This window comes from Cherax quadricarinatus, unplaced genomic scaffold (genome assembly GCF_038502225.1).
Source record: "Cherax quadricarinatus isolate ZL_2023a unplaced genomic scaffold, ASM3850222v1 Contig649, whole genome shotgun sequence".
In the NCBI taxonomy this organism is placed as follows: domain Eukaryota; kingdom Metazoa; phylum Arthropoda; class Malacostraca; order Decapoda; family Parastacidae; genus Cherax; species Cherax quadricarinatus.
The window spans coordinates 94,456-121,233 of NW_027195675.1; the positions used below are offsets into that span (position 1 = coordinate 94,456).

The following is a 26,778-nucleotide window of genomic DNA, read 5'->3' on the forward strand; positions in this document are numbered from 1 at the left end:
GTCTGTGAAAGACAAAGTGAACCATAGAAAAGATGAGGGGGGGGGGGGAAGGATAGTGTATCAAGGCATCTGTAGAAAGAAGTTTATCTGTGGAGACAAAAGCTAAACAAAACAGTATGAACACCTTTATATGGGTGTGAGGCATGGGTTTTGAATGCTGCAGGAAGGAGGAGATTACAGACAGTGGAAATGTCATATTTAAGAGCAATGTGTGATGCAAATATCATGCAGAGAATTCAGAGCATAGAAATTAAAAGGCTGTATGGTGACCAAGAGTATAATTCAGAGGTGGTCTGGGTAGGTAGAGAGGATGGAGAGAGATAGGATGATGAAGAGGGTGTATAACTCTGGGATGGAAGGTAGGAAGGGTAAGGATCATCCCAGAAATGTTTGAAGGGAGGGGATAAAAAAGAATTAGCATTACCAAGGGAATGCTTAGGGAAGTTTAGCTTCCCCAACACCCCTAAATAAAAGTAGTAATAATAACACTGCTTCAAAGCAAGTCTCCTAGTGCCCCTTCCAACCAGATAACTACCCCAAGCCTCACAGTATAGAAACTCTAGCACTACCTATGTAAAAGAGGCTTTGAGTTTTAGGGGCTTGAGTGAGTGTGAGTGTGTTAGAGAGGAGTGAATGGAGGCAACTTTTTTTCATGGATATACTGTTGGAGTGTGAGTAGAAGTTTTATGGAGGGATTTGGGGAGATAGCCAGATTTGTGTTCTAGAGGGGGAAAGGGCAGTACCAGAACTCTGAAGGAGGGGGTGGGGATGTTGCCGTCAGAGGGTAATCTGATTTGTGATGTCAGCACACTTCTGGCAAGATCAGTTGCATGAATGATATTGAATGTATTTTCTGCTTTGGGTTGCCCAGCCTTTGCATAAGATGGTCATTAAGGTTAAAAAAAAAAATAGTTTCGTATTCTTATGGAAATCTTATTCAGTGAACACTTATGCCATTTTTCAACCACTTTTCTATTCCTCTTTCAATCTTTTTTTTTTTGAATAGTTCTTCCCAAATATGCTTACCTATAAAATCTAATTTACACTAAATATTAGCTGTGAGTATCTTGATAGGTTTATACCTTTTTTCTATTTAGCAGTTGAAGGATTGAAGGGGCTCTCACTGGAAAATGCTATGCGTCATTCAAATCAAAACTTGTCTCTCAAGTCTCTTTACACTCAATATAGGTCCCATTCAGCACTACTTACTAAGTTAGTTTGCTAGTTATATCCAGCATCAGTTGGGAGCCTAGCAAAGCCCCACATTCTAGCCATCCATTGATTGCCCTTGTGTCAGCATCTCTCCTTTGTCTGTACTGGGTTAAGTTCCTCCTCATAAATATGATGATAATTTTTTATTTCTTCATGTATAATTTTTTGCTTGTTTCTTGTCAGTATAACACTAAACTCTCTTAGTGGTTTTTGCTAAGATAAGTTTGCAAGCCTCCTGTTTTTTTGTAAATTCTTTTGGGTGGTGACAGCTCCATTTTTGTATCTTATCATAGCATGAGACTGCTTGTCTTGAAAATCTCCATTAGGCTTGTGGTATTTTGGGAAGTTAGTCCTTCCTGGGCGAGTTTCCTCTACTGCTCTATTAGCCATACCAGGGGCGGGATTTGAACCTGCGGTCAGAGAGTCTCAAAACTCCAGAACATCGCGTTAGCCACTGGACCAGCTAGCCACAATAAGATTCGTCCAACTAGGTATATTTCTACACCATAGGAAGGTTAGCATAGGCACCACTGTGACCACAAATGGTGTAGAAATATACCTAGTTGGACGAATCTTATTGTGGCTAGCTGGTCCAGTGGCTAACGCGATGGTCTGGAGTTTTGAGACTCTTTGACCGCGGGTTCAAATCCTGCCCGTGGTAAGGTTTGTTTGCAATCGTGTCATTACGATTTCATGAGTCCTGCTCTATTAGCTTTGCACTTTGTGGCATCACCAAAATTCTGTCTTGTGTGGGGCATTCTTCAGCTCTTTTCTCCACTTTGTGGCGACTCTCCTAGACATTCTGCCTATCTTCAGACCAGTTGAGTGCATCCCATACACATGGTATGCTCATCTCATGCACCTGATGCCTGTTAGTCATTGCTCACTTCTTGTCTGCAAGGGCGCAACACTTCTTCACATCTGTCTACCTGTCCTAGCTCTTGTCTCTTCATGCAGTGCAGATTCTGTTTCCTTGGTGTTCTGCTTCCATCGGCCACTGGCTGTCAGTGTCTTGCAGCTCACCAGCCAAGTATCTTTTACCAAGTGCTGTGCCTACCATCCTCCTGATTCCAGGATCTTGCTCCAGGCTTGCTCCCTGTTCCTTGGAGGTGAGACTTTTTATTTTAGTTGTTTTTTCTTTCGTGTGTGTGTGTGTGTGTGAGTTTGTACTCGCCTAATTGTGGTTGCAGGGGTTGAGACTCAGCTCCTGGCCCCACCTCTTCACCGACTGCTACTAGGTCCTCTCTCCCCCTGCTCCATGAGCTTTATCATACCTCGTCTTAAAACTATGTATAGTTCCTGCCTCCACTACATCGCTTGCCAGACTATTCCACTTCCTAACTACTCTATGACTGAAGAAATACTTCCTAACATCCCTTTGACTCATCTGAGTCTTCAGCTTCCAATTGTGACCCCTTGTTTCTGTGTCCCATCTCTGGAACATCCTGTCTCTGTCCACCTTGTCGATTCCACGCAGTATTTTGTATGTCGTTATCATGTCTCCCCTGACCCTCCTCTGTGTGTGTGGGGGGGGAGATTGACAATTTGAATTATCAATGGATCATCCTTCTTTGACCTATGATCTACCTAGGCAGGGCCTTTGTGCTGTCTGGATATCTCTTAGGTATTCCTCCCCCTTCCTTTTTAAAGGTGTCCCAGCTGTGATCTGACAGCATCAGGACACAACATTTATCACACCGTCTACAGGAAATCAGTAAGCTTTCTTATCTATTTTTTCTGTTCTTCTCATCACAGATCTTATCTAAGAGCAATTCATGAAACAGTATGGTTGCCTTAGACAGTGGACTATGTTATGATGTCCTGCTGAGCCCTTGGTGTAATCATGTTTTCCTCCTGAAGTCTGGGCTGGCAGCAACATGGTTTATAAAAATGAGGAAAAATGAGGTTGAGGGCATCTCCCTGCCTGGGCCTTCTTCCATAATAGACATCCCAAGTTTCTTATCTTACAGTTAGGTGAGGAGTTGCTCTATTGGTTGTACTGATTTCTGGACTGTCATTGGTGGGTCTTTCACTTGTGTATTGGGAGGGAGGAGTTCATTGCCTATGACTAGGCTTGGGGCTTGCATGCTGGTTTCTGTAGGGGTGCTTGGTATATATGTAGTGGCAGGATTTGTTTCTCCTTACTCTCTTTTGGTTAGCTCCTATCCTGTAGTTGTTTTCTCTGTTACGAGGCAGTGTATATATGATTCCGGTGGGCTTCATAAGTTCCCTCAGCAGAAACTTTCATTTTAATTAGAAAGGTTCATTTATGTGGTGGGGAGCTCCATGGATTCTTGACCTTTCCCAGCTGTTATGTTCTGAATGCTGATAGGTGTGTGAGGATTAGTCAGTCTTTGGCAGACATTAGTCATATCTACTAAGGTATCTTAGCAAGGGGTGGTGAAGGAAACTTTTTACTGAGTGTAAGATGCAGACTGCACCCTTGCTTGGACCTGAGAGGTGAGTATTGGTGTGAATGAGGCATGCTGCCCCTTTCCAATATAAATGGAATTTTATTGTTTTACAAATTAATTTAATGAGTTTTTCAGAAAGGATATGATCACCTTTATTCCAAGGCTCTACCACTAATTACTTCAGCCAGCTCTAATACTTTGCAGGAATAGCAAATTAGTGAATAAATTCCTTGTTGAAATCTGTAGTACATTAATTGTTTTGCAGACCATGTTTACCTATTTTGACAGTGTAGGACACCCATTATATTTACAGGTAGAAAAAGTAATGGGTAAAATGATACAAAATCCCACAAATTTTATATATATTGTATGATTTGGTTTACATCACTGACTCATGTCTTAGCCAGTTAATGTCAGTGCTTTAAATGTTTTAACAAATTTGTTTAATTGGCTAAGATCTGTGTCAATCATATACATTATTTTCTTTTTAATTTCACTTTATTATTTAGTTGTTTTAACTCCACAGATAATTCTAACAAATACATGTGATGTTTGTTTTTCATTTCATTTTCACACATGTTAATTGGGTTTCTCAGTGTTAGTTTTTAATTAGACTTATGTTGATGTATGTAAGATGTGTTTGATTGGTTGGTGTTGGCCATCTCCCTGTTTCACAACTTGTTTGACCAGGTGTTCACTTATTGCTGTCTCTGTTTTTGTCATGCTTTGTTAGGACTTGGTTTTATTTAATTCTTATTTCTCTGCAGACACTCATTCAATAAAACAGAATGCATAGCATGGGAAAATATTCATTCATTCATCAGAGGGAAAACAAAACTTTTGTGGCTTTGATATTTATATTACTGTACTCTTAAGTCAGGGGCTATATTTCAGATGTTGAAAACCAGCATTTTCTGTGATTTAAGAATGTTAATAGTACTAATAATGGTGTATGAGCAATTATTTGAGATTTAAAATAACCCATAAATACAGCCCTGGAGATATTTGATCTTGTTTGTATGTTAAGGCAATGTGGCAGAACTTTGCCACATGTTTAAGACATTGAATTACAGAGATAACTTCATTGGTTTATTACTTGAAAAAATAGTAATAATTTAATAAAAATGATCCCTTTATGGTTTTGCAAACATTGTTAATATAGCCCACAGCTTCCTGATGTTGCTATCACACATGTGCAACAGAATCAGGGACCGTCAATCTGAGTGAGGATCCTGTAATGCTCAGTTTTCACCTATGGAATTAGGGAAATTGATCATACAAGCAGTGGATATGTATCCCTGATGATGTGACACAACTAACAGCATGACCATGGAAACAGAGGGATCAGGTTTTGAAGGTGCTCACTCCTCAACTTGCTGAGGCATCACTATACTGTACTTGCGCTAACTTTGAATGTATAATCACGAAGATGATGGATGTTAGCACCTTATCCTCAGACCCCTGGAAGTCACCCTCTCCCCTTGTAAATGCCTCATTCCCTGGCAGCTTACGATGCAGTGTCTGCATTGAGGCTAAAAAAAAAAAACTTGTTTGTTGCTGTTTTCTTATGCTTATTTATGTTTTATCATCTGTCAGTGTGACCATGATATGTTTATCTATACTGCATTTCCGTGTTCTCTGTCCTTGGGGAAGTTTTCATAGTTTTGCATCTGTGTCAGTGTAATTGATATATTGCTCAGTTGTGTCACTGCAGTGTAACAGTGAAATAATTGGTACAGTGACTCACTTGTCTGTCACAGCAATATAACAGTGGAAACTTTCTCATTCAAACCCCCCTTTTCCTCTTCTATCTTCTAATTTCATAGCTGTAGCATCCAAACAGAGTTACTCTGTTACTTTCTACAGTGTGTATTCTCTCTTCTAGACATATCAAGTGTGTTGAAGGCAATGTTCAATAAATCGGCACAGGCCGCGAAAAGTGATTCGATATCCCAGACTGCAAATTCTGACAGTGGGGAATCGAAAAATCCAAAAGGTATCATATTTTCTGCCTGATTTATTGGTCCCGTTTATATTTACACTTTAGATTTTATATCTAGACATAATTCTTTATGTATAATACACTAACTTGTATCCCCTTAGTGCTCATGATTCTCATCCATATACATGTGTGTATATATATATATATATATATATATATATATATATATATATATATATATATATATATATATATATATATATATATATATATATATATATATATATATATATATATATATATGATGAAGATCAAGGCCAAAGTAACTAAATACATGCTTTTTTGTAGGATTAACATTTTGCAATTGGCTCATTGTGTGTGTATATATATTTATATGTGTGTTTGTGTGTGTGTATATATGTTTGTGTATTATATATATATAAATATATATATATATATATATATATATATATATATATATATATATATATATATATATATATATATATATATATATATATATATATATATATAATATTATATATACATACTAACACATCAGAAATGGCTGATGTGTTAATAAATAAATAAATATATATCCTATATGCACACACATATACACACACACACTCACTCATACAAGGTATATGTATGTATGTATATGATATACCCATATTGAGATCCCCCCTAGCCAAGTATTTGACCCTCCCCCACGAAGCAATTAACAACAGTCTCCTAACACCCAGCTACAGTACCTGTTGATGGTTAGGTGAACAGGGGCTATTTGTTCAAGGAAATTTGCTCACCTGTGATATATATAATGATGAGTGCAAATTGTGAAAAATTTTTTTTTTAATGCACTGACCCCCTCTCTATGGGGTAGGGTGTTTCAAAGAAGAGGAAACGCTTTTACCATCACTCATTCAATCACCGTCTTGCCGGAAGCATGCAGACATCGCAGTTCAGGTGACCCTTTGAACTGCAACATCCTTGCTCCTCATTTGGAGTGCAGACACTGTACTTCCCACCTCCAAGACTCAAGTCCAGCTAAATGGTTTTCCCTTGAATCCTTTCATACATGTTGCTATGCTTGCGCTCCAACAGCACGCAGTTATAGAAACTACTTGCCTTCACTCACTCCTGTCTCACACAAACCTGTAGAATGTTTAAGCTCAGAGTACTGAAACAATCCTTTACCTCCATCCCTCTAACCTTTACTGGGGTGACCTCTACCCCTTTCTTCCCTCTTCCCCAGATTTATATTCTCTCCTAGTCATCCTGTTTTTCCCCATCCTATATAAATATTCAAACCACCTCAGCACTCCCTCCCCAGCACACTGAATAATACTTTTGATAACTCAACACTTTCTGCTCTCCAACCTCTGAATTCTCTGCTTAATATTCACACTACACATTGTCCTAATATATGACGTCTTCACTGCCACCAACATCCTCCTCATTGCAACATTTAAACCCTGTGCTTCATACCTATATAAGAGTGTTGGTACCACTGTACTATGAAATATTCTTCTTTTTGCCTACATGGATAAAATTCTTGATTTCCACTGATGCCTCATTGCACTCAGTTTTTTCCCTCATCAATTTTTATGGTTCACCTCATCTTTTGCAGACACATTTGAGAACAAGACAACTCACAAATATTTAAACACATTTACTTCTTCCATACCCCCTCCCTCCAGTCTGATATTCAGTCTTTCATCGTTTAGATTTATGTTTACTCTCTTTACCTTTCTCTCTTCTCTCTTCACTTTTAATTTCCTTTTACATACCCTACCATATTCCCACAGTACAACCTTTGCCAGTTCTCAGAATCTCCCAAAAGAGCTGTGTCGTCAGCAAGAAAAGCAACTGCAACATCTCCCACTTTCTTTCAAGAATATTAGCTTTCAGTCTCACTCCTTTCCCCAACACCCTAGCTTTCATTTGTTTTACAACTCCTCTATAAATGTCTTAAACAACTGTAGTGACATCATTCATACCTTTCTAATGCCTACCTTTACTATAAAATAATCCCCCCCTCTCTCTTACATACCCTAACTATCTGCATAAAAATTCTCTTCTGCTTTTAGTGGCCAACCACCTGTTCCATACATTTGCAACATCTGCCATATTGCTTCCCTATCCACCCTGTTGTCATTAAGTAGGCATTGTTCACTTATATGTTTTTGTGCAAACACTTGGTCTACGGTACATATTCTATACCCTTCCTGAATCCTCCTCATTCCTCTGCAGTCTTACTTCATGTCTTACCATTATTTCAATAATAATTCTACCATTCTTATATACTTACCATATTTTCTACTACACCAGGCGCACAAGTTTCGGTTGCTTGCTGGCATGATGTTTCCAAGTGGTTGTAATGTGACGTTAGTAAACAACTGCTAAAGTGTAACTCAAAGCCTACCCTTGACCCTGACCTTGAGCATATAAGGCACAGGCTGATTTTCAAAGACTTTTTGGGGGAAAAAGAGCATCTTATATGCTGGGAAATATGGTATATCTTTTTCATTTATAAAAAGGAACTGTGCTTGCTCATTATCAGTCCTTAGGTACCTTCTCTTCTTTCATGTTTATATTAAATAACTACACCAACCATACCAAAACTATCTTTGCCCTGCTTTTAGCATCTCTGTCTTAATCCCATCTGCTTTATTCATTTTAGCCTACACTTACCTTTGGCTCCTCTTTACTCTTACCAGATCTTATTCTTCCTGTCTAGTGCATGAAATCATTGCTTCCTATTTATCATCAGCATTTAACAACTTATTAAAACATTTTCCCTATCTTTCCTAGCTCTCCATTTAACCTCTCATCTTCATCATTCTTACCTTCCAAGTTCATTTGTTACCCTGGATTTCTATGCTTGATCTCTCAAAAACTGCTTAATATTCTTAAAAAATTTGCTGATAAAGACTCCTTTCTCTCATTTGCTTTCTTCTAATACTTCCTGTTGCTCATTTAATCTCTCTATTTTTCCACATATTCTGATTTTCATATATTATTTCTGCACTGTAGAAGCCTTTGATTTGCTAATTTTTTTCTCATCTTTCATCATAATATTTACCACATCATTCCTCTTCCCACCTGCATCCACCCTTTTGTAGCCATAAACTTGTACTGCATATTCTGGTACTAGCATTCTTAAATCCATACCATAATTCCTTTACCTCCTCCTGCTCCAGCCCTTCTTTCTTTCAACAATTGCTCATTTTTTTTTTTTTTCAACAAGTTGGTTGTCTCCCACCGAGGCAGGGTGACCGAAAAAAGAAAGAAAATCCCCAAAAAGAAAATACTTTCATCATCATTCAACACTTTCACCACACTCACACATTATCACTGCTTTTTATTTATTTATTTATTTATTTATTTAAAAATTTGTGCACACATACAGAGGTACAAAAAAATACAGATAAGAGCAGCATGCCAAAGCCACTTATACTATGCATAGCATTACGGGCTGGCTTAAAATTAACTTAAGATGAACTAAGCAATGATGACATCAGTGATAAAACTTTAATGTAAACAGATAACTATAAAGCACAAGTGAGTATTACAAAGACAGGTCATATGGTTGTATGCATTGTTGTACATTCAGTAGAATGGAGTATTCTGTTAGGTAGTGTATTTAAAAAATAATAAAGTTAGATTGGGTTTTAGGTTTAACATTTATGTGATATAATTGTGAGAAACATTTAAGATATACAATTTATAAGGTTCAGTTATTCAGTATTTATTTGGTTTTGGGTGAGTAAGTGATCTTTGAGAAGAGACTTGAATTTATAAACAGGTAGTGTTTCTTTTATATTTACAGGTAATGAGTTCCAGATTTTAGGGCCTTTTATGTGCATTGAGTTTTTGCATAGTGTGAGATGGACACGAGGAACATCAAAGAGTGATCTGTGCCTTGTGTTATGGTCATGTGTTCTGTTGAGGTTGGCAAGGAGATGTTTGAGGGGAGGGTTAATATCAGAGTTAAGTGTTCTATGTATGTAATAGGTGCAGTAATAAGTATGAATGTTTTGTATGGTGAATAGGTTTAGTGTATTGAAAGGTGCTCAGAATACAACAGTTTAGAAGCATATACGTATAAAGATACACAACATATCCCTCCAAACTGCCAATATCCCAAACCCCTCCTTTAAAGTGCAGGCATTGTACTTCCCATTTCCAGGACTCAAGTCCAACTATAAGAAAATAACCGGTTTCCCTGAATCCCTTCACTAAATATTACCCTGCTCACACTCCAACAGATCGTCAGGTCCCAAGTATCATTCGTCTCCATTCACTCCTATCTAACACGCTCATGCACGCTTGCTGGAAGTCCAAGCCCCTCGCCCACAAAACCTCCTTTACCCCCTCTTTCCAACCCTTTCGAGGACGACCCCTACCCCTCTTTCCTTCCCCTATAGATTTATATGCTTTCCATGTCATTCTACTTTGATCCATTCTCTCTAAATGACCAAACCACCTCAACAACCCCTCTTCTGCCCTCTGACTAATGCTTTTATTAACTCCACACCTTCTCCTAATTTCCACACTCCGAATTTTCTGCATAATATTTACACCACACATTGCCCTTAGACAGGACATCTCCACTGCCTCCAACCGTCTCCTCGCTGCTGCATTTACCACCCAAGCTTCACATCCATATAAGAGTGTTGGTACTACTATACTTTCATACATTCCCTTCTTTGCCTCCATAGATAACGTTTTTTGACTCCACATATACCTCAACGCACCACTCACCTTTTTTCCCTCATCAATTCTATGATTAACCTCATCCTTCATAAATCCATCCGCCAACACGTCAACTCCCAAGTATCTGAAAACATTCACTTCTTCCATACTCCTCCTCCCCAATTTGATATCCAATTTTTCTTTATCTAAATCATTTGATACCCTCATCACCTTACTCTTTTCTATGTTCACTTTCAACTTTCTACCTTTACACACATTCTCAAACTCATCCACTAACCTTTGCAATTTTTCTTTAGAATCTCCCATAAGCACAGTATCATCAGCAAAAAGTAACTGTGTCAATTCCCATTTTGAATTTGATTCCCCATAATTTAATCCCACCCCTCTCCCGAACACCCTAGCATTTACTTCTTTTACAACCCCATCTATAAATATATTAAACAACCATGGTGACATTACACATCCCTGTCTAAGACCTACTTTTACCGGGAAGTATTCTCCCTCTCTTCTACACACCCTAACCTGAGCCTCACTATCTTCATAAAAGCTCTTTACAATTGCTCATACCTCCATTTAATCATCCCCTTCAGTTCATTTTATTTTAATTCTCTCTTACCCACTGCTCTCATGTGTCAGTTACTCCATAAAAACATGCTCGTCTGGAAAGTCTACCTATTAACCTTTGGCTTCTAGCACAGGAGGGCCTCACTTATATAGCAGGTTAGGTTCCAAGCTACTGCTGTAAAGTGAAAATCACTGTAAAGTGAATCATAGCCTTTTTTCAATTTTAAATGCATGTAAAAGCCTGATCTCCATGGGGAAGTGGAAGAGAATTCTTCTTCCGTAAGCCATATGTGTCGTAAGAGGCAACTAAAAATGCCAGGAGCAAGGGGCTAGTAACCCCCTTCTCCTGTATATATTACTAAATTTTAAAGGAGAAACTTTTGTTTTTCCTTTTGGGCCACCTCGTCTCGGTGGGATACGGCCAGTGCGTTGAAAGAAGATAAAAAGCCTGATAACATGTGTCCACTATCATATATTAAGTGAGCAATATAGCTAGGCCTGAAGAAAGCTTATATAGTACATACATTACTAACCCTAAAATATTTTCATCCCTAGCCTGTAGTGAGTGGTGAATATATTTATTGTAGGAAGTCGGAATAAATGAAGATTGGGTATAATTGAAAACTGCTGCATTAGTGAAATGCTGTAAAGTGAAGCACTGTAAAGTGAATCACTGTAAAGTGAAGCACTGTAAAGTGAAGCACTGTAAAGTGGGGTCTGCCTGTACATCTAGACTGGGTTGGGTAATAAGAGACGAAGATGAAACTCTGGATTATCACACAAATAAAGTAGAGAGCCACCAAAGTGCTACACTGCACAACTTTTAACAACCCTTCATATGTGTGGATGCAAAATGCTGAAATAAAATCATTCACAACATAAGTTGGGTCTGAATTGGTTTATGAAGTAGTAGTGTAGTGTCCATTACTAGAAAAGTACAGTATGTAGATTAGATTGAAAAATTTCAAGACATGTTGCAAAATAGTTCTCAGAGAAAAGAAATATAAGTTAGGGGAAAATGAGAATCCATAAAAATGACTTCGTTGGTTGGTAGGCAATAAAGAGGAGACTCAAACTAACTGTAAGATCCTAATTATGTCTGTTGTTGTCCTTATTTTTTTTTTTATTATCACACCGGCCGATTCCCACCAAGGCAGGGTGGCCCGAAAAAGAAAAACTTTCACCATCATTCACTCCATCACTGTCTTGCCAGAAGGGTGCTTTACACTACAGTTTTTAAACTGCAACATTTGTCCTGTACCCGCTAAATAAATCCTCATTTCTATGCTTACCAACATTGTTGCTTCCCGTACTGAGACAGATAATAGGATTGCTCTCATTACCTTCCATGATGTTGTCCAGACGGCTAATGACCTCGTTGGTTGGTAGGCGCTGAAGATGAGACTCACAAACCACCTGTAAGATCATAAAGAGGATACAGGAACACAGATAAAAGATTATTTTTAGTGCCATCGCCGAAGAGAACAGGTCAAGTTGGTAGACTAAGAAAGTAGTAATGGTGAAAAGGATACTAGAAAGTTTTCTTCTCACAGAGTGGTAGCATGCATTTCAGCACTGGAACAGTTGGGGAACACTGTGCGTAGATTTGAAAAACTTTGGTACTAAACAAAAATACTGCAAGTGGAAAAAAAGAGATAATATGGTACAGTACGTACTATATGTTAGTTACTGGTATTGTACTGTACTTTATAACACTTGTGTTTTCTCTCTCTTTTGTAATATTTTGTTATTTAACATGCACACTACTGTGTAAGCAAGCATCAGTATAGTAGTAATAACATACTCTTGGATAGTAATATCCAGCATACATGCTAACTACTTTGGGCTTTAAGGATATGTAACTTTGAAAGGCGTTCACTTGGGCTGATGGCTGTATCTATATTTCTGGTAGGGTCAGTTGAAAAACTTCATAGACAGCTATTTACACTATGAGGGAAAATTATGGAAATTAAATTAACTAAAAATAAAAAAAAAGTACGTACAGTAAATGAGAATGTCCGGATTTGGCCTGAGAGCCAAATACACACGTGAAAACTTGTGTAATATAATTGCTCATACTGCTGTGTTACACTGTACTGGGGGCTTAGTGCTTAGCTATGATTACGTGTACAACAGGACCCCATATCCATGGGGGATACGTTCCAAGGTCCTGCCGTGGATACCAGAACTGTGGATAGTAGCAAACCTTATATATAAATCCTATACATACCTATAATAAAGTTTAATTGATAAATTATGCACAATAAGTGGAGAATTATCACTTTTTCACTGATGGGAACCACTTCACAGCTTCTCTTAGGCCTTGAAGAACTACCAACTTCTCTATTTTTGCGCTTTGGTGCCATTATTATGCAAAATTAAGCGGTATTTTTTGCCCACAGTAAACCATGGATAACTGAAACCGCAGATACTGAATTAGTGGATTCGGGGGTTCTACTGTAATAATAACACGCTGTACTGGAGTATAAGTGTATTACATTGTACTGGAGTATGAGTACACACAGTTGTTACACTATACCAGAATAGGTGATGGGAGAGAGGGAGAGAGATGTGTATTAACAAGTTCATAAGGTGTGTGCTCTGAGCCAGACAAACTGATTGGTGAAGGGAGACAGGGAGAGTGATGTACATTCACAGGTTCATAATGTGTGTGCTTTGAGTGAGACAGAGAGGCTGGTAACCATTGGAGTGAGGGTAAGGAAGGGAGGGTAGAATGAAGGAGATGGGTTATAAATGAATTTTTAATTAAAGTTTTTTTCATCAACTTTTTTTTTTTGTATATGACTTTTTGGTGCATGTATGGCAAGATCATATATTTTGTTTGGGTGGTATAAATCAAGAAATCTCTGTTTTTCCCTTAACACTCTGGTCTTTAGGAATTTGTGTTGGCTAGAATGAAATGTAAATTGCACTTAATACATCGTATGCCAGTTTCTCAAGAAGGCATCTGCATTTGGTGAGTATTACATATTTTTAAATTTCAGTGCTAAAAGAATTTATTTATTATTATCACACTGGCCGATTCCCACCAAGGCAGGGTGGCCCGAAAAAGAAAAACTTTCACCATCATTCACTCCATCACTGTCTTGCCAGAAGGGTGCTTTACACTACAGTTTTTAAACTGCAACATTAACACCCCTCCTTCAGAGTGCAGGCACTGTACTTCCCATCTCCAGGACTCAAGTCCGGCCTGCCGGTTTCCCTGAACCCCTTCATAAATGTTACTTTGCTCACACTCCAACAGCACGTCAAGTATTAAAAACCATTTGTCTCCATTCACTCCTATCAAACACGCTCACGCATGCCTGCTGAAAGTCCAAGCCCCTCGCACACAAAACCTCCTTTACCCCCTCTCTCCAACCTTTCCTAGGCCGACCCCTACCCCGCCTTCCTTCCACTACAGACTGATACACTCTTGAAGTCATTCTGTTTCGCTCCATTCTCTCTACATGTCCGAACCACCTCAACAACCCTTCCTCAGCCCTCTGGACAACAGTTTTGGTAATCCCACACCTCCTCCTAACTTCCAAACTACGAATTCTCTGCATTATATTCACACCACACATTGCCCTCAGACATGACATCTCCACTGCCTCCAGCCTTCTCCTCGCTGCAACATTCATCACCCATGCTTCACACCCATATAAGAGCGTTGGTAAAACTATACTCTCATACATTCCCCTCTTTGCCTCCAAGGACAAAGTTCTTTGTCTCCACAGACTCCTAAGTGCACCACTCACTCTTTTCCCCTCATCAATTCTATGATTCATCTCATCTTTCATAGACCCATCTGCTGACACGTCCACTCCCAAATATCTGAATACATTCACCTCCTCCATACTCTCTCCCTCCAACCTGATATTCAATCTTTCATCACCTAATCTTTTTGTTATCCTCATTTATAGGAATTTATAGGAATTAAATAAGAAATTCAGTAGTAAATCGTCGACTTAAACAGACCTCATTTTACTGGACTTGAGAAATATGGAACAAGAGCTGTTGAGTCAGATGATTCAGAAACAATTGACAAAGTTTTTCAGTTTTGGAAGTGTCCATGGCCAAACATTCTCATCTCATTCCACTTTAATTACCATTACTGACCATCTGCTCCTACCTTGTTAGTCTGTTAAATTGAGGGTTGATTATTATTATTTCAATCCACATCTATGGTTGTAACATAAGTGTCTGTGGAATTTGGGATTCCTGTAATGCATTTTTTGCAATGAAGTTTTTCTCCGGCTGTAGTAAATATAAACAGTTATTCACACAGTGATTGCACTAGTTATTGACAGCACAACAGGCTCGATTCTTGCTCAGGGTGAGATGTATGGGTACGTACCCTTTAACATACTGTCCCTATTCACCTGCCTTAACAGTACATAGATACCTGGGTGTTAGCCAGTTGTTGTTTGTCATATTCTTGGGTAAAAGTTTATGATAATGAAACAGGAAAAATAAAGATAACAGGATATCATGAGCGTTGCTCTGCTCCTGTCATTACAACTAGGCCATCAAACAAATAGGTAGTTACGCAGGAAAAATAAACACAAATGCAGTATAATGCGATCCTTTATTGACTATGTTTTGCCCACACAGTGGGCTTTATCAGGTCACAAGCAAATATGATCGCATTGTACCATTTATCCCCAGGTAGTTACGTAGTAATTTCTCTCTTGTTTGGATCTCAATAACAACATTCCTAATTCTTGTAAGTTAAGAAAATTTACTGTTTTTCAAAAATCTGTAATACCAACCAGTTTCTAGTACAGTTTTGAAATGACAAGAATTTCAAATTTTGATTTTGAAAATCCCTACAGTCTGGAACTTTTTAAACCAAAATGAATGCCTTCCAATTCTTTAATTTGGAAAAGTCTCTGAAATACAGAATCTTTTGAATTAATAGCAAAAATGCCAAATTTTTAAATCTGTTGGGAATTATTTTGGCTGAACAGGTGAGAAATATCAAATGTCCATTACATATTTGGAATTTTCTGTAGTTGGCATAGTACCAAACACATTATTGTGTAACACATACACACACATGTGCACATGTACACACAGTCATAGGACCAGTGCTGTTTCCGGTATTTGTGAATGACATGACGGAAGGAATAGACTCCAAAGTGTCCCTGTTTGCAGATGACGTGAAGCTGATGAGAAGAATTCATTCGATCAAAGACCAGGCAGAACTACTAAGGGATCTGGACAGGCTGCAGACCTGGTCCAGCAATTGGCTCCTGGAGTTCAACCCCACCAAGTGCAAAGTCATGAAGATTGGGGAAGGGCAAAGAAGGCCACAGATGGAATACAGTCTAGGGGGCCAGAGACTACAAACCTCACTCAGGGAAAAAGATCTTGGGGCGAGTATAACACCAGGCACATCTCCTGAAGCGCACATCAACCAAATAACTGCTGCAGCATATGGGCGCCTAGCAAACCTCAGAACAGCATTCCCACATCTTAATAAGGAATCGTTCAGGACCCTGTACATCGTGTACGTTAGGCCCATATTGGAGTATGCGGCACCAGTCTGGAACCCACACCTAGCCAAGCACGTAAAGAAACTAGAGAAAGTGCAAAGGTTTGCAACAAGACTAGTCCCAGAGTTAAGAGGTATGTCCTACGAGGAGAGGTTAAGGGAAATCAACCTGACGACACTGGAGGACAGGAGAGATAGGGGGATTATGATAATGAGATACAAAATACTGAGAGGAATTGACAAGGTGGACAAAGACAGGATGTTCCAGAGATTGGACACAGCAACAAGGGGACACAGTTGGAAGTTGAAGATACAGATGAATCACAGGGATGTTAGGAAGTACTTCTTCAGCCACAGAGTAGTCAGGAAGTGGAATAGTTTGGGAAGTGCTGTTGTGGAGGCAGGATCCATACATAGCTTTAAGCAGAGGTATGATAAAGCTCATGGTTCAGGGAGAGTGACCTAGTGGTGACCAGTGAAGAGGCAGGGCCAGGAGCTTGGACTCGACCCCTGCAACCTCAACTAGGTGAGTACAACTAGGTGAGTGTCACTGACATGTACAGTATGTAAAGTCATGGAAAAGATTGTCAGGAGAAGAGTGGTGGAGCACCTTGAAAGGATTGGACTCATACATGACAATCAGCGTGGCTTCAGGGATGGGAACTCCTGTGTTACAAATCTACCTGAGCTTTATGATAAAGTAGCAGAAGTAAGACAGGAAAGAGAGGGATGGGTAGATTGCATCGTTTTGGACTGTAAGAAGGCTTTTGAAACAATACCACACAAGAGACTGGTTTAAAAATTGGAGGAGCAGGCAGGAATAGTAGCGAAAGTACTGCAATGTATCAGGGACTACTTGACAGGAAGGGAACTATGAGTGTTGGTATGTGATGAAGTGTCAGAGTAGGCACATGTGTCGAGTAGGATTCCACAAGAGTTAGCCTTAGGTCTGGTGCTGTTTCTTGTTTACGTGAATGACATGATTGAAGGAATAGATTCAGAAGTATCACTATTCACTGATGATGTGAAACTGGTAAGGAGAATACAAGCAGGCAAGGATCAGGAAAGATTACAAGGGGATCTGGATAGGCTACAAGTCTGGTCCAACAAATGGCTCCCAGAGTTAAACTCCAGCAAGTGCAAAATAATGAGGTTTGGGGATGGCCAAAGAAGATTGCAAATGGAGTACAGGTTAGGGGAGCAAAGACTGCAAATTTCACTTTAAGAAAAGGATCTTGGGGTAAGCATTATACCGAGCATGTCTCCTGAGGCACATACCAAATAACTGTTGCAGCATATGGGCACTTGGCAAACCTGAGAATAGCATTTTGACATCTAAATAAGGAGTCATTCATGACACTGTACACCGTGTACATTAGGCCCATACTAGAGTATGCAGCACCAGTCTGGAACCCACACCTAGTCAAACACGTCAAGAAATTAGAGAAGGTGCAAAAGTTTGCAACAAGACTAGTCCCGGAATTGAGGGGTATGTCTTACTAGGAGAGGTTAAGGGAACTCAACCTGATGACACTAGAGGATAGGGGGGACATGGTAACGATGTATAAAATACAGAGAGGAATTGACAGGGTGGACAGGGCTTGAATGTTTCAGAGATGGGATACAGGAACAAGGGGCCACAGTTGGAAATTAAAAACCCAGATGAGCCATAAGGATGTTAGGAAGCATTTCTTTAGCCTTAGAGTTATCAGGAAGTGGAATAATCTGAAGAGTGAAGTAGTGGAGGCAAGTTCCATACACAGCTTTAAGAAGATGTATGATAAGGCTCTAGGAGAGGGGAAAGAGTGACCTAGTATTGACCACTGAGGAGGTGAGGCCAGGAGCTATGACTCAACAACTGTAACCACATATAGGTGAGTACACACACACAGCTTTAAGCAGAGGTATAGTAAAACTCACGGTTCATGGAAAATGACCTAGTAGCGACCAGTGAAGAGGTGGGGGCCAGGAGCTTGGACTCGACCCCTGCAACCTCAACTAGGTGAGTACAACTAGCTAGGTGAGTACACACACACACACACACACACACACACACACACACACACACACACACACACACACACACACACACACACACACACACACACACACACACACACACACACAGGGCCAGGAGCTGTGACTCTACCCCTGCAACCACAGTTAGGTGAGTAAACACACTACACAACCTAACACAACCTAATGCACTCTCAAGTATTCCCATCCTTTACTTTTCACATAAACACACACACATACATGTGCAATTCAATCGCAAACAGGCGATCCCAACAATGCAAGACAAGCCACAGGAGATGGAAATCTTCAGCTCAAGTACTTTCACACATTACCCTGCATCATCAGGAGCTATGCAACGTTGCTACTCTTTCAACATTGCATAGCTGCTGATGATGTACAGAGACATTTGAAAGTACTTGAGCTGAAGATTTCCATCCCCTTTCATCATCATTCGACACTCTCACCTAACTCACTCATAATCACTGTCTTTGCAGAGGTGCCCATATACAACAGTTTAGAAGCATATTATATAGCATACCCCTCCAAACTGCCAATATCCCAAACCCCTCCTTTAACCTGTAAACAGTCCAAACCTATATATACGTTTTTACCGCGAGTGCCCCAAGAGTATACGTATATACATTTTATTTGTCATACATTCAACATTGCCATGATAAGCCTGAGTCGCCTAGACATGAGAGAATGGGTGTGCGCACTCACTGTGCGCCATATTAAAATAATTGGGGATGCCTGGGTGCCATATGCTCTTTTTTCCTATTAAAAAAAAAGATTTTTTTTTTTCTCAAAAAATTTGGGGCACTACGTGAGAGAACGTATACATATACGTTTGGACCATTTATGAGTTAAAGTGCAGGCATTGTTGAGGTATATGTGGAGACAAAAAATGTTATCTATGGAGGCAAAGAGGGAATGTATGAAAGTATAGTGGTACCAACTCTCTTATATGGGTGTGAAGCTTGGGTTGTAAATGCTGCAGCGAGGAGGCGGTTGGAGGCAGTGGAGATGTCCTAAGAGCAATGTGTGGTGTAAATATTATGCAGAAAATTCAGAGTGTGGAAATTAGGAGAAGGTGTGGAGTTAATAAAAGTATTTGTCAGAGGGCAGAAGAGGGGTTGTTGAGGTGGTTTGGTCATTTAGAGAGAATGGATCAAAGTAAAATGACATGGGGAGCGTATAAATCTGTAGGGGAAGGAAAGCAGGGTAGGGGTTGTTCTCGAAAAGGTTGGAGGGAAGGGGTAAAGGAGGTTTTGTGGGCGAGGGGCATGGACTTCCAGCAAGCATTCGTGAGCGTGTTAGATAGGAGTGAATGGAGACAAATGGTTTTTGGAACCTGATGAGCTGTTGGAGTGTGAACAGGATAATATTTAGTGAAGGGATTTAGGGAAACTGGTTATTTTTATATAGCAGGACTTGAGTACTGGAAATGGGAAGTACAATGCCTGCACTTTAAAGGAGGGGTTTGGGATACTGGCAGTTTGGAGGGATATGTTATATATCTTTATATATGCTTCTAAACTGTTGTATCTGGGTGCCTCTGCAAAAACAGTGATTATGTATGAGTGAGGTGAAAGTGTTGAATGATGATTAAAGTGTTTTCTTTTAGGGGATTTTCTTTCCTTTTGGGTCACCCTGCCTCGGTGGGAGATGGCTGACTTGTTGAAAGAAAAAAAAAATATTTATATATATATATATATATATATATATATATATATATATATATATATATATATATATATATATATATATATATATATATATATATATATATATATATATATATATATATATATATTTTTTTTTTCAACAAGTTGGCCGTCTCCCACTGAGGCAGGGTGACCCAAAAAAGAAAGAAAATCCCCAAAAAGAAAATGCTTTCATCATCATTCAACACTTTCACCACACTCACACATAATCACTGTTTTTGCAGAGGTGCTCAGAATACAACAGTTTAGAAGCATATACGTATAAAGATACATAACATATCCCTCCAAACTGCCAATATCCCAAACCCCTCCTTTAAAGTGCAGGCATTGTACTTCCCATTTCCAGGAATCAAGTCCGACTATATGAAAATAACCGGTTTCCCTGAATCCCTTCACTAAATATTACCCTGCTCACACTCCAACAGATTGTCATGTCCCAAGTACCATTCGTCTCCATTCACTCCTATCTAACACGCTCACGCACGCTTCCTGGAAGTCCCAGCCCCTTGCCCACAAAACCTCCTTTATCCCCTCTCTCCAACCCTTTCGAGGACGACCCCTACCCCGCCTTCCTTCCCATATAGATTTATATGCTTTCCATGTCATTCTACTTTGATCCATTCTCTCTAAATGACCAAACCACCTCAACAACCCCTCTTCTGCCCTCTGACTAATACTTTTATTAACTCCACACCTTTTACTAATTTCCACACTCCGAATTTTCTGCATAATATTTACACCACACATTGCCCTTAAACAGGACATCTCCACTGCCTCCAACCGTCTCCTCGCTGCTGCATTTACCATCCAAGCTTCACAGCCATATAAGAGTGTTGGTACTACTATACTTTCATACATTCCCTTCTTTGCCTCCATAGATAACATTTTTTGACTCCACATATACCTCAACGCACCACTCACCTTTTTTCCCTCATCAATTCTATGATTAACCTCATCCTTCATAAATCCATCCGCCGACACGTCAACTCCCAAGTATCTGAAAACATTCACTTCTTCCATACTCCTCCTCCCCTATTTGATATCCAATTTTTCTTTATCTAAATCATTTGACACCCTCATCACCTTACTCTTTTCTATGTTCACTTTCAACTTTCTACCTTTACACACATTCCCGAACTCATCCACTAACCTTTGCAATTTTTCTTTAGAATCTCCCATAAGCACAGTTTCATCAGCAAAAAGTAACTGTGTCAATTCCCATTTTGAATATATATATATATATATATATATATATATATATATATATATATATATATATATATATATATATATATATATATATATATATATATATATATATATATACATGTATATATATATACAGTGGACCCCCGCATAACGATTACCTCCGAATGCGACCAATTATGTAAGTGTATTTAAGTAAGAGCGTTTGTACGTGTATGTTTGGGGGTCTGAAATGGACTAATCTACTTCACAATATTTCTTATGGGAACAAATTCGGTAAGTACTGGCACCTGAACATACTTCTGGAGTGAAAAAATATCGTTAACCGGGGGTCCACTGTATATATATATATATATATTATATATTATATATTATATATTATATATATTATATATATATATATATATATATATATATATATATATATATATATATATATATATATATATATATATATATATATATATATATATATATGCAAGGAGGGAAGAGTATATGGAGAAAAAGAGAGAAGTTAAGAGAGTGGTGAAGCAATGTAAAAAGAGAGCAAATGAGAGAGTGGGTGAGATGTTATCAACAAATTTTGTTGAAAATAAGAAAAAGTTTTGGAGTGAGATTAACAAGTTAAGAAAGCCTAGAGAACAAATGGATTTGTCAGTTAAAAATAGGAGAGGAGAGTTATTAAATGGAGAGTTAGAGGTATTGGGAAGATGGAAGGAATATTTTGAGGAATTGTTAAATGTTGATGAAGATAGGGAAGCTGTGATTTCGTGTATAGGGCAAGGAGGAATAACATCTTGTAGGAGTGAGGAAGAGCCAGTTGTGAGTGTGGGGGAAGTTCGTGAGGCAGTAGGTAAAATGAAAGGGGGTAAGGCAGCCGGGATTGATGGGATAAAGATAGAAATGTTAAAAGCAGGTGGGGATATAGTTTTGGAGTGGTTGGTGCAATTATTTAATAAATGTATGGAAGAGGGTAAGGTACCTAGGGATTGGCAGAGAGCATGCATAGTTCCTTTGTATAAAGGCAAAGGGGATAAAAGAGAGTGCAAAAATTATAGGGGGATAAGTCTGTTGAGTGTACCTGGTAAAGTGTATGGTAGAGTTATAATTGAAAGAATTAAGAGTAAGACGGAGAATAGGATAGCAGATGAACAAGGAGGCTTTAGGAAAGGTAGGGGGTGTGTGGACCAGGTGTTTACAGTGAAACATATAAGTGAACAGTATTTAGATAAGGCTAAAGAGGTCTTTGTGGCATTTATGGATTTGGAAAAGGCGTATGACAGGGTGGATAGGGGGGCAATGTGGCAGATGTTGCAAGTGTATGGTGTAGGAGGTAGGTTACTGAAAGCAGTGAAGAGTTTTTACGAGGATAGTGAGGCTCAAGTTAGAGTATGTAGGAAAGAGGGAAATTTTTTCCCAGTAAAAGTAGGCCTTAGACAAGGATGTGTGATGTCACCGTGGTTGTTTAATATATTTATAGATGGGGTTGTAAGAGAAGTAAATGCGAGGGTCTTGGCAAGAGGCGTGGAGTTAAAAGATAAAGAATCACACACAAAGTGGGAGTTGTCACAGCTGCTCTTTGCTGATGACACTGTGCTCTTGGGAGATTCTGAAGAGAAGTTGCAGAGATTGGTGGATGAATTTGGTAGGGTGTGCAAAAGAAGAAAATTAAAGGTGAATACAGGAAAGAGTAAGGTTATGAGGATAACAAAAAGATTAGGTGATGAAAGATTGAATATCAGATTGGAGGGAGAGAGTATGGAGGAGGTGAACGTATTCAGATATTTGGGAGTGGACGTGTCAGCGGATGGGTCTATGAAAGATGAGGTGAATCATAGAATTGATGAGGGAAAAAGAGTGAGTGGTGCACTTAGGAGTCTGTGGAGACAAAGAACTTTGTCCTTGGAGGCAAAGAGGGGAATGTATGAGAGTATAGTTTTACCAACGCTCTTATATGGGTGTGAAGCGTGGGTGATGAATGTTGCAGCGAGGAGAAGGCTGGAGGCAGTGGAGATGTCATGTCTGAGGGCAATGTGTGGTGTGAATATAATGCAGAGAATTCGTAGTTTGGAAGTTAGGAGGAGGTGCGGGATTACCAAAACTGTTGTCCAGAGGGCTGAGGAAGGGTTGTTGAGGTGGTTCGGACATGTAGAGAGAATGGAGCGAAACAGAATGACTTCAAGAGTGTATCAGTCTGTAGTGGAAGGAAGGCGGTGTAGGGGTCGGCCTAGGAAGGGTTGGAGGGAGGGGGTAAAGGAGGTTTTGTGTGCGAGGGGCTTGGACTTCCAGCAGGCATGCGTGAGCGTGTTTGATAGGAGTGAATGGAGACAAATGGTTTTTAATACTTGACGTGCTGTTGGAGTGTGAGCAAAGTAACATTTATGAAGGGATTCAGGGAAACCGGCAGGCCGGACTTGAGTCCTGGAGATGGGAAGTACAGTGCCTGCACTCTGAAGGAGGGGTGTTAATGTTGCAGTTTAAAAACTGTAGTGTAAAGCACCCTTCTGGCAAGACAGTGATGGAGTGAATGATGGTGAAAGTTTTTCTTTTTCGGGCCACCCTGCCTTGGTGGGAATCGGCCGGTGTGATAATAATAATAATAAAATTCAGGGAAACCGGTTATTTTCATATAGTCGGACTTGAGTCCTGGAAATGGGAAGTACAATGCCTGCACTTTAAAGGAGGGGTTTGGGATATTGGCAGTTTGGAGGGATATGTTGTGTATCTCTATACGTATATGCTTCTAAACTGTTGTATTCTGAGCACCTCTGCAAAAGCAGTGATAATGTGTGAGTGTGGTGAAAGTGTTGAATGATGATGAAAGTATTTTCTTTTTGGGGATTTTCTTTCTTTTTTTTGGGTCACCCTGCCTCGGTGGGAGACGGCCGACTTGTTGAAAAAAAAAAAAAAAAAGTCTGCTGAGTATACCTGGTAAAGTGTATGGTAGAGTTATTATTGAAAGAATTAAGAGTAAGACGGAGAATAGGATAGCAGATGAACAAGGAGGCTTTAGGAAAGGTAGGGGGTGTGTGGACCAGGTGTTTACAGTGAAACATATAAGTGAACAGTATTTAGATAAGGCTAAAGAGGTCTTTGTGGCATTTATGGATTTGGAAAAGGCGTATGACAGGGTGGATAGGGGGGCAATGTGGCAGATGTTACAAGTGTATGGTGTAGGAGGTAGGTTACTGAAAGCAGTGAAGAGTTTTTACGAGGATAGTGAGGCTCAAGTTAGAGTATGTAGGAAAGAGGGAAATTATTTCCCAGTAGAAGTAGGCCTTAGACAAGGATGTGTGATGTCACCGTGGTTGTTTAATATATTTATAGATGGGGTTGTAAGAGAAGTAAATGCGAGGGTCTTGACAAGAGGCGTGGAGTTAAAAGATAAAGAATCACACACAAAGTGGGAGTTGTCACAGCTGCTCTTTGCTGATGACACTGTGCTCTTGGGAGATTCTGAAGAGAAGTTGCAGAGATTGGTGGATGAATTTGGTAGGGTGTGCAAAAGAAGAAAATTAAAGGTGAATACAGGAAAGAGTAAGGTTATGAGGATAACAAAAAGATTAGGTGATGAAAGATTGAATATCAGATTGGAGGGAGAGAGTATGGAGGAGGTGAATGTATTCAGATATTTGGGAGTGGACGTGTCAGCGGATGGGTCTATGAAAGATGAGGTGAATCATAGAATTGATGAGGGAAAAAGAGTGAGTGGTGCACTTAGGAGTCTGTGGAAACAAAGAACTTTGTCCTTGGAGGCAAAGAGGGGAATGTATGAGAGTGTAGTTTTACCAACGCTCTTATATGGGTGTGAAGCATGGGTGATGAATGTTGCAGCGAGGAGAAGGCTGGAGGCAGTGGAGATGTCATGTCTGAGGGCAATGTGTGGTGTGAATATAATGCAGAGAATTCGTAGTTTGGAAGTTAGGAGGAGGTGCGGGATTACCAAAACTGTTGTCCAGAGGGCTGAGGACATGTAGAGAGAATGGAGCGAAACAGAATGACTTCAAGAGTGTATCAGTCTGTAGTGGAAGGAAGGCGGGGTAGGGGTCGGCCTAGGAAAGGGTGGAGAGAGGGGGTAAAGGAGGTTTTGTGTGCGAGGGGCTTGGACTTCCAGCAGGTATGCATGAGCGTGTTTGATAGGAGTGAATGGAGACAAATGGTTTTTAATACTTGACGTGCTGTTGGAGTGTGAGCAAAGTAACATTTATGATGGGGTTCAGGGAAACCGGCAGGCCGGACTTGAGTCCTGGAGATGGGAAGTACAGTGCCTGCACTCTGAAGGAGGGGTGTTAATGTTGCAGTTTAAAAACTGTAGTGTAAAGCACCCTTCTGGCAAGACAGTGATGGAGTGAATGATGGTGAAAGTTTTTCTTTTTCGGGCCACCCTGCCTTGGTGGGAATCGGCCAGTGTGATAATAAAAAAAAAATAATATATATATATATATATATATATATATATATATATATATAATATATATATAATATATATATATATATAATATATGCATATATATATAAAGAGGAAGGTGGCAACAACAAGTAAGAGGGAGGTGAAAGTGTATAAACTAAGGGAGGAGGAAGTTCGGGTGAGATATAAGCGACTATTGGCAGAAAGGTGGGCTAGTGCAAAGATGAGTAGTGGGGGGGTTGAAGAGGGTTGGAATAGTTTTAAAAATGCAGTATTAGAATGTGGGGCAGAAGTTTGTGGTTATAGGAGGGTGGGGGCAGGAGGAAAGAGGAGTGATTGGTGGAATGATGAAGTAAAGGGTGTGATAAAAGAGAAAAAGGTAGCTTACGAGAGGTTTTTACAAAGCAGAAGTGTTATAAGAAGAGCAGAGTATATGGAGAGTAAAAGAAAGGTGAAGAGAGTGGTGAGAGAGTGCAAAAGGAGAGCAGATGAAAGAGTGGGAGAGGCACTGTCAAGAAATTTTAATGAAAATAAGAAAAAATTTTGGAGTGAGTTAAACAAGTTAAGAAAGCCTAGGGAAAGTATGGATTTGTCAGTTAAAAACAGAGTAGGGGAGTTAGTAGATGGGGAGAGGGAGGTATTAGGTAGATGGAGAGAATATTTTGAGGAACTTTTAAATGTTGAGGAAGAAAGGGAGGCGGTAATTTCATGCACTGGCCAGGGAGGTATACCATCTTTTAGGAGTGAAGAAGAGCAGAATGTAAGTGTGGTGGAGGTATGTGAGGCATTACGTAGAATGAAAGGGGGTAAAGCAGCTGGAACTGATGTGATCATGACAGAAATGTTAAAAGCAGGGGGGGATATAGAGTTGGGGTGGTTGGTACTTTTGTTTAATAAATGTATGAAAGTGGGGAAGGTACCTAGGGATTGGCAGAGAGCATGTATAGTCCCTTTATGTAAAGGGAAAGGGGACAAAAGAGATTGTAAAAATTATAGAGGAATAAGTTTACTGAGTATACCAGGAAAAGTATACGGTAAGGTTATAATTGAAAGAATTAGAGGTAAGACAGAAT

General features: G+C 39.5%; 1 protein-coding gene across 2 annotated transcripts in view; it reads left to right on the plus strand.

Moving 5' to 3' along the window:
* LOC138851450 (protein unc-79 homolog) overlaps nt 1-26,778 on the plus strand; it is an 85,129-nt gene that overhangs the window by 33,114 nt on the left and 25,237 nt on the right. Inside the window, exon 8 of one of the 2 annotated variants that reach the window (XM_070080589.1) lies at nt 5,512-5,622. The exons of the other annotated variant lie outside the window; for it this stretch is intronic. Coding sequence (XP_069936690.1) covers nt 5,512-5,622 — 111 coding nt within the window. The remainder of the gene's footprint in view (nt 1-5,511; nt 5,623-26,778) is intronic. 2 annotated transcript variants of the gene reach the window in all.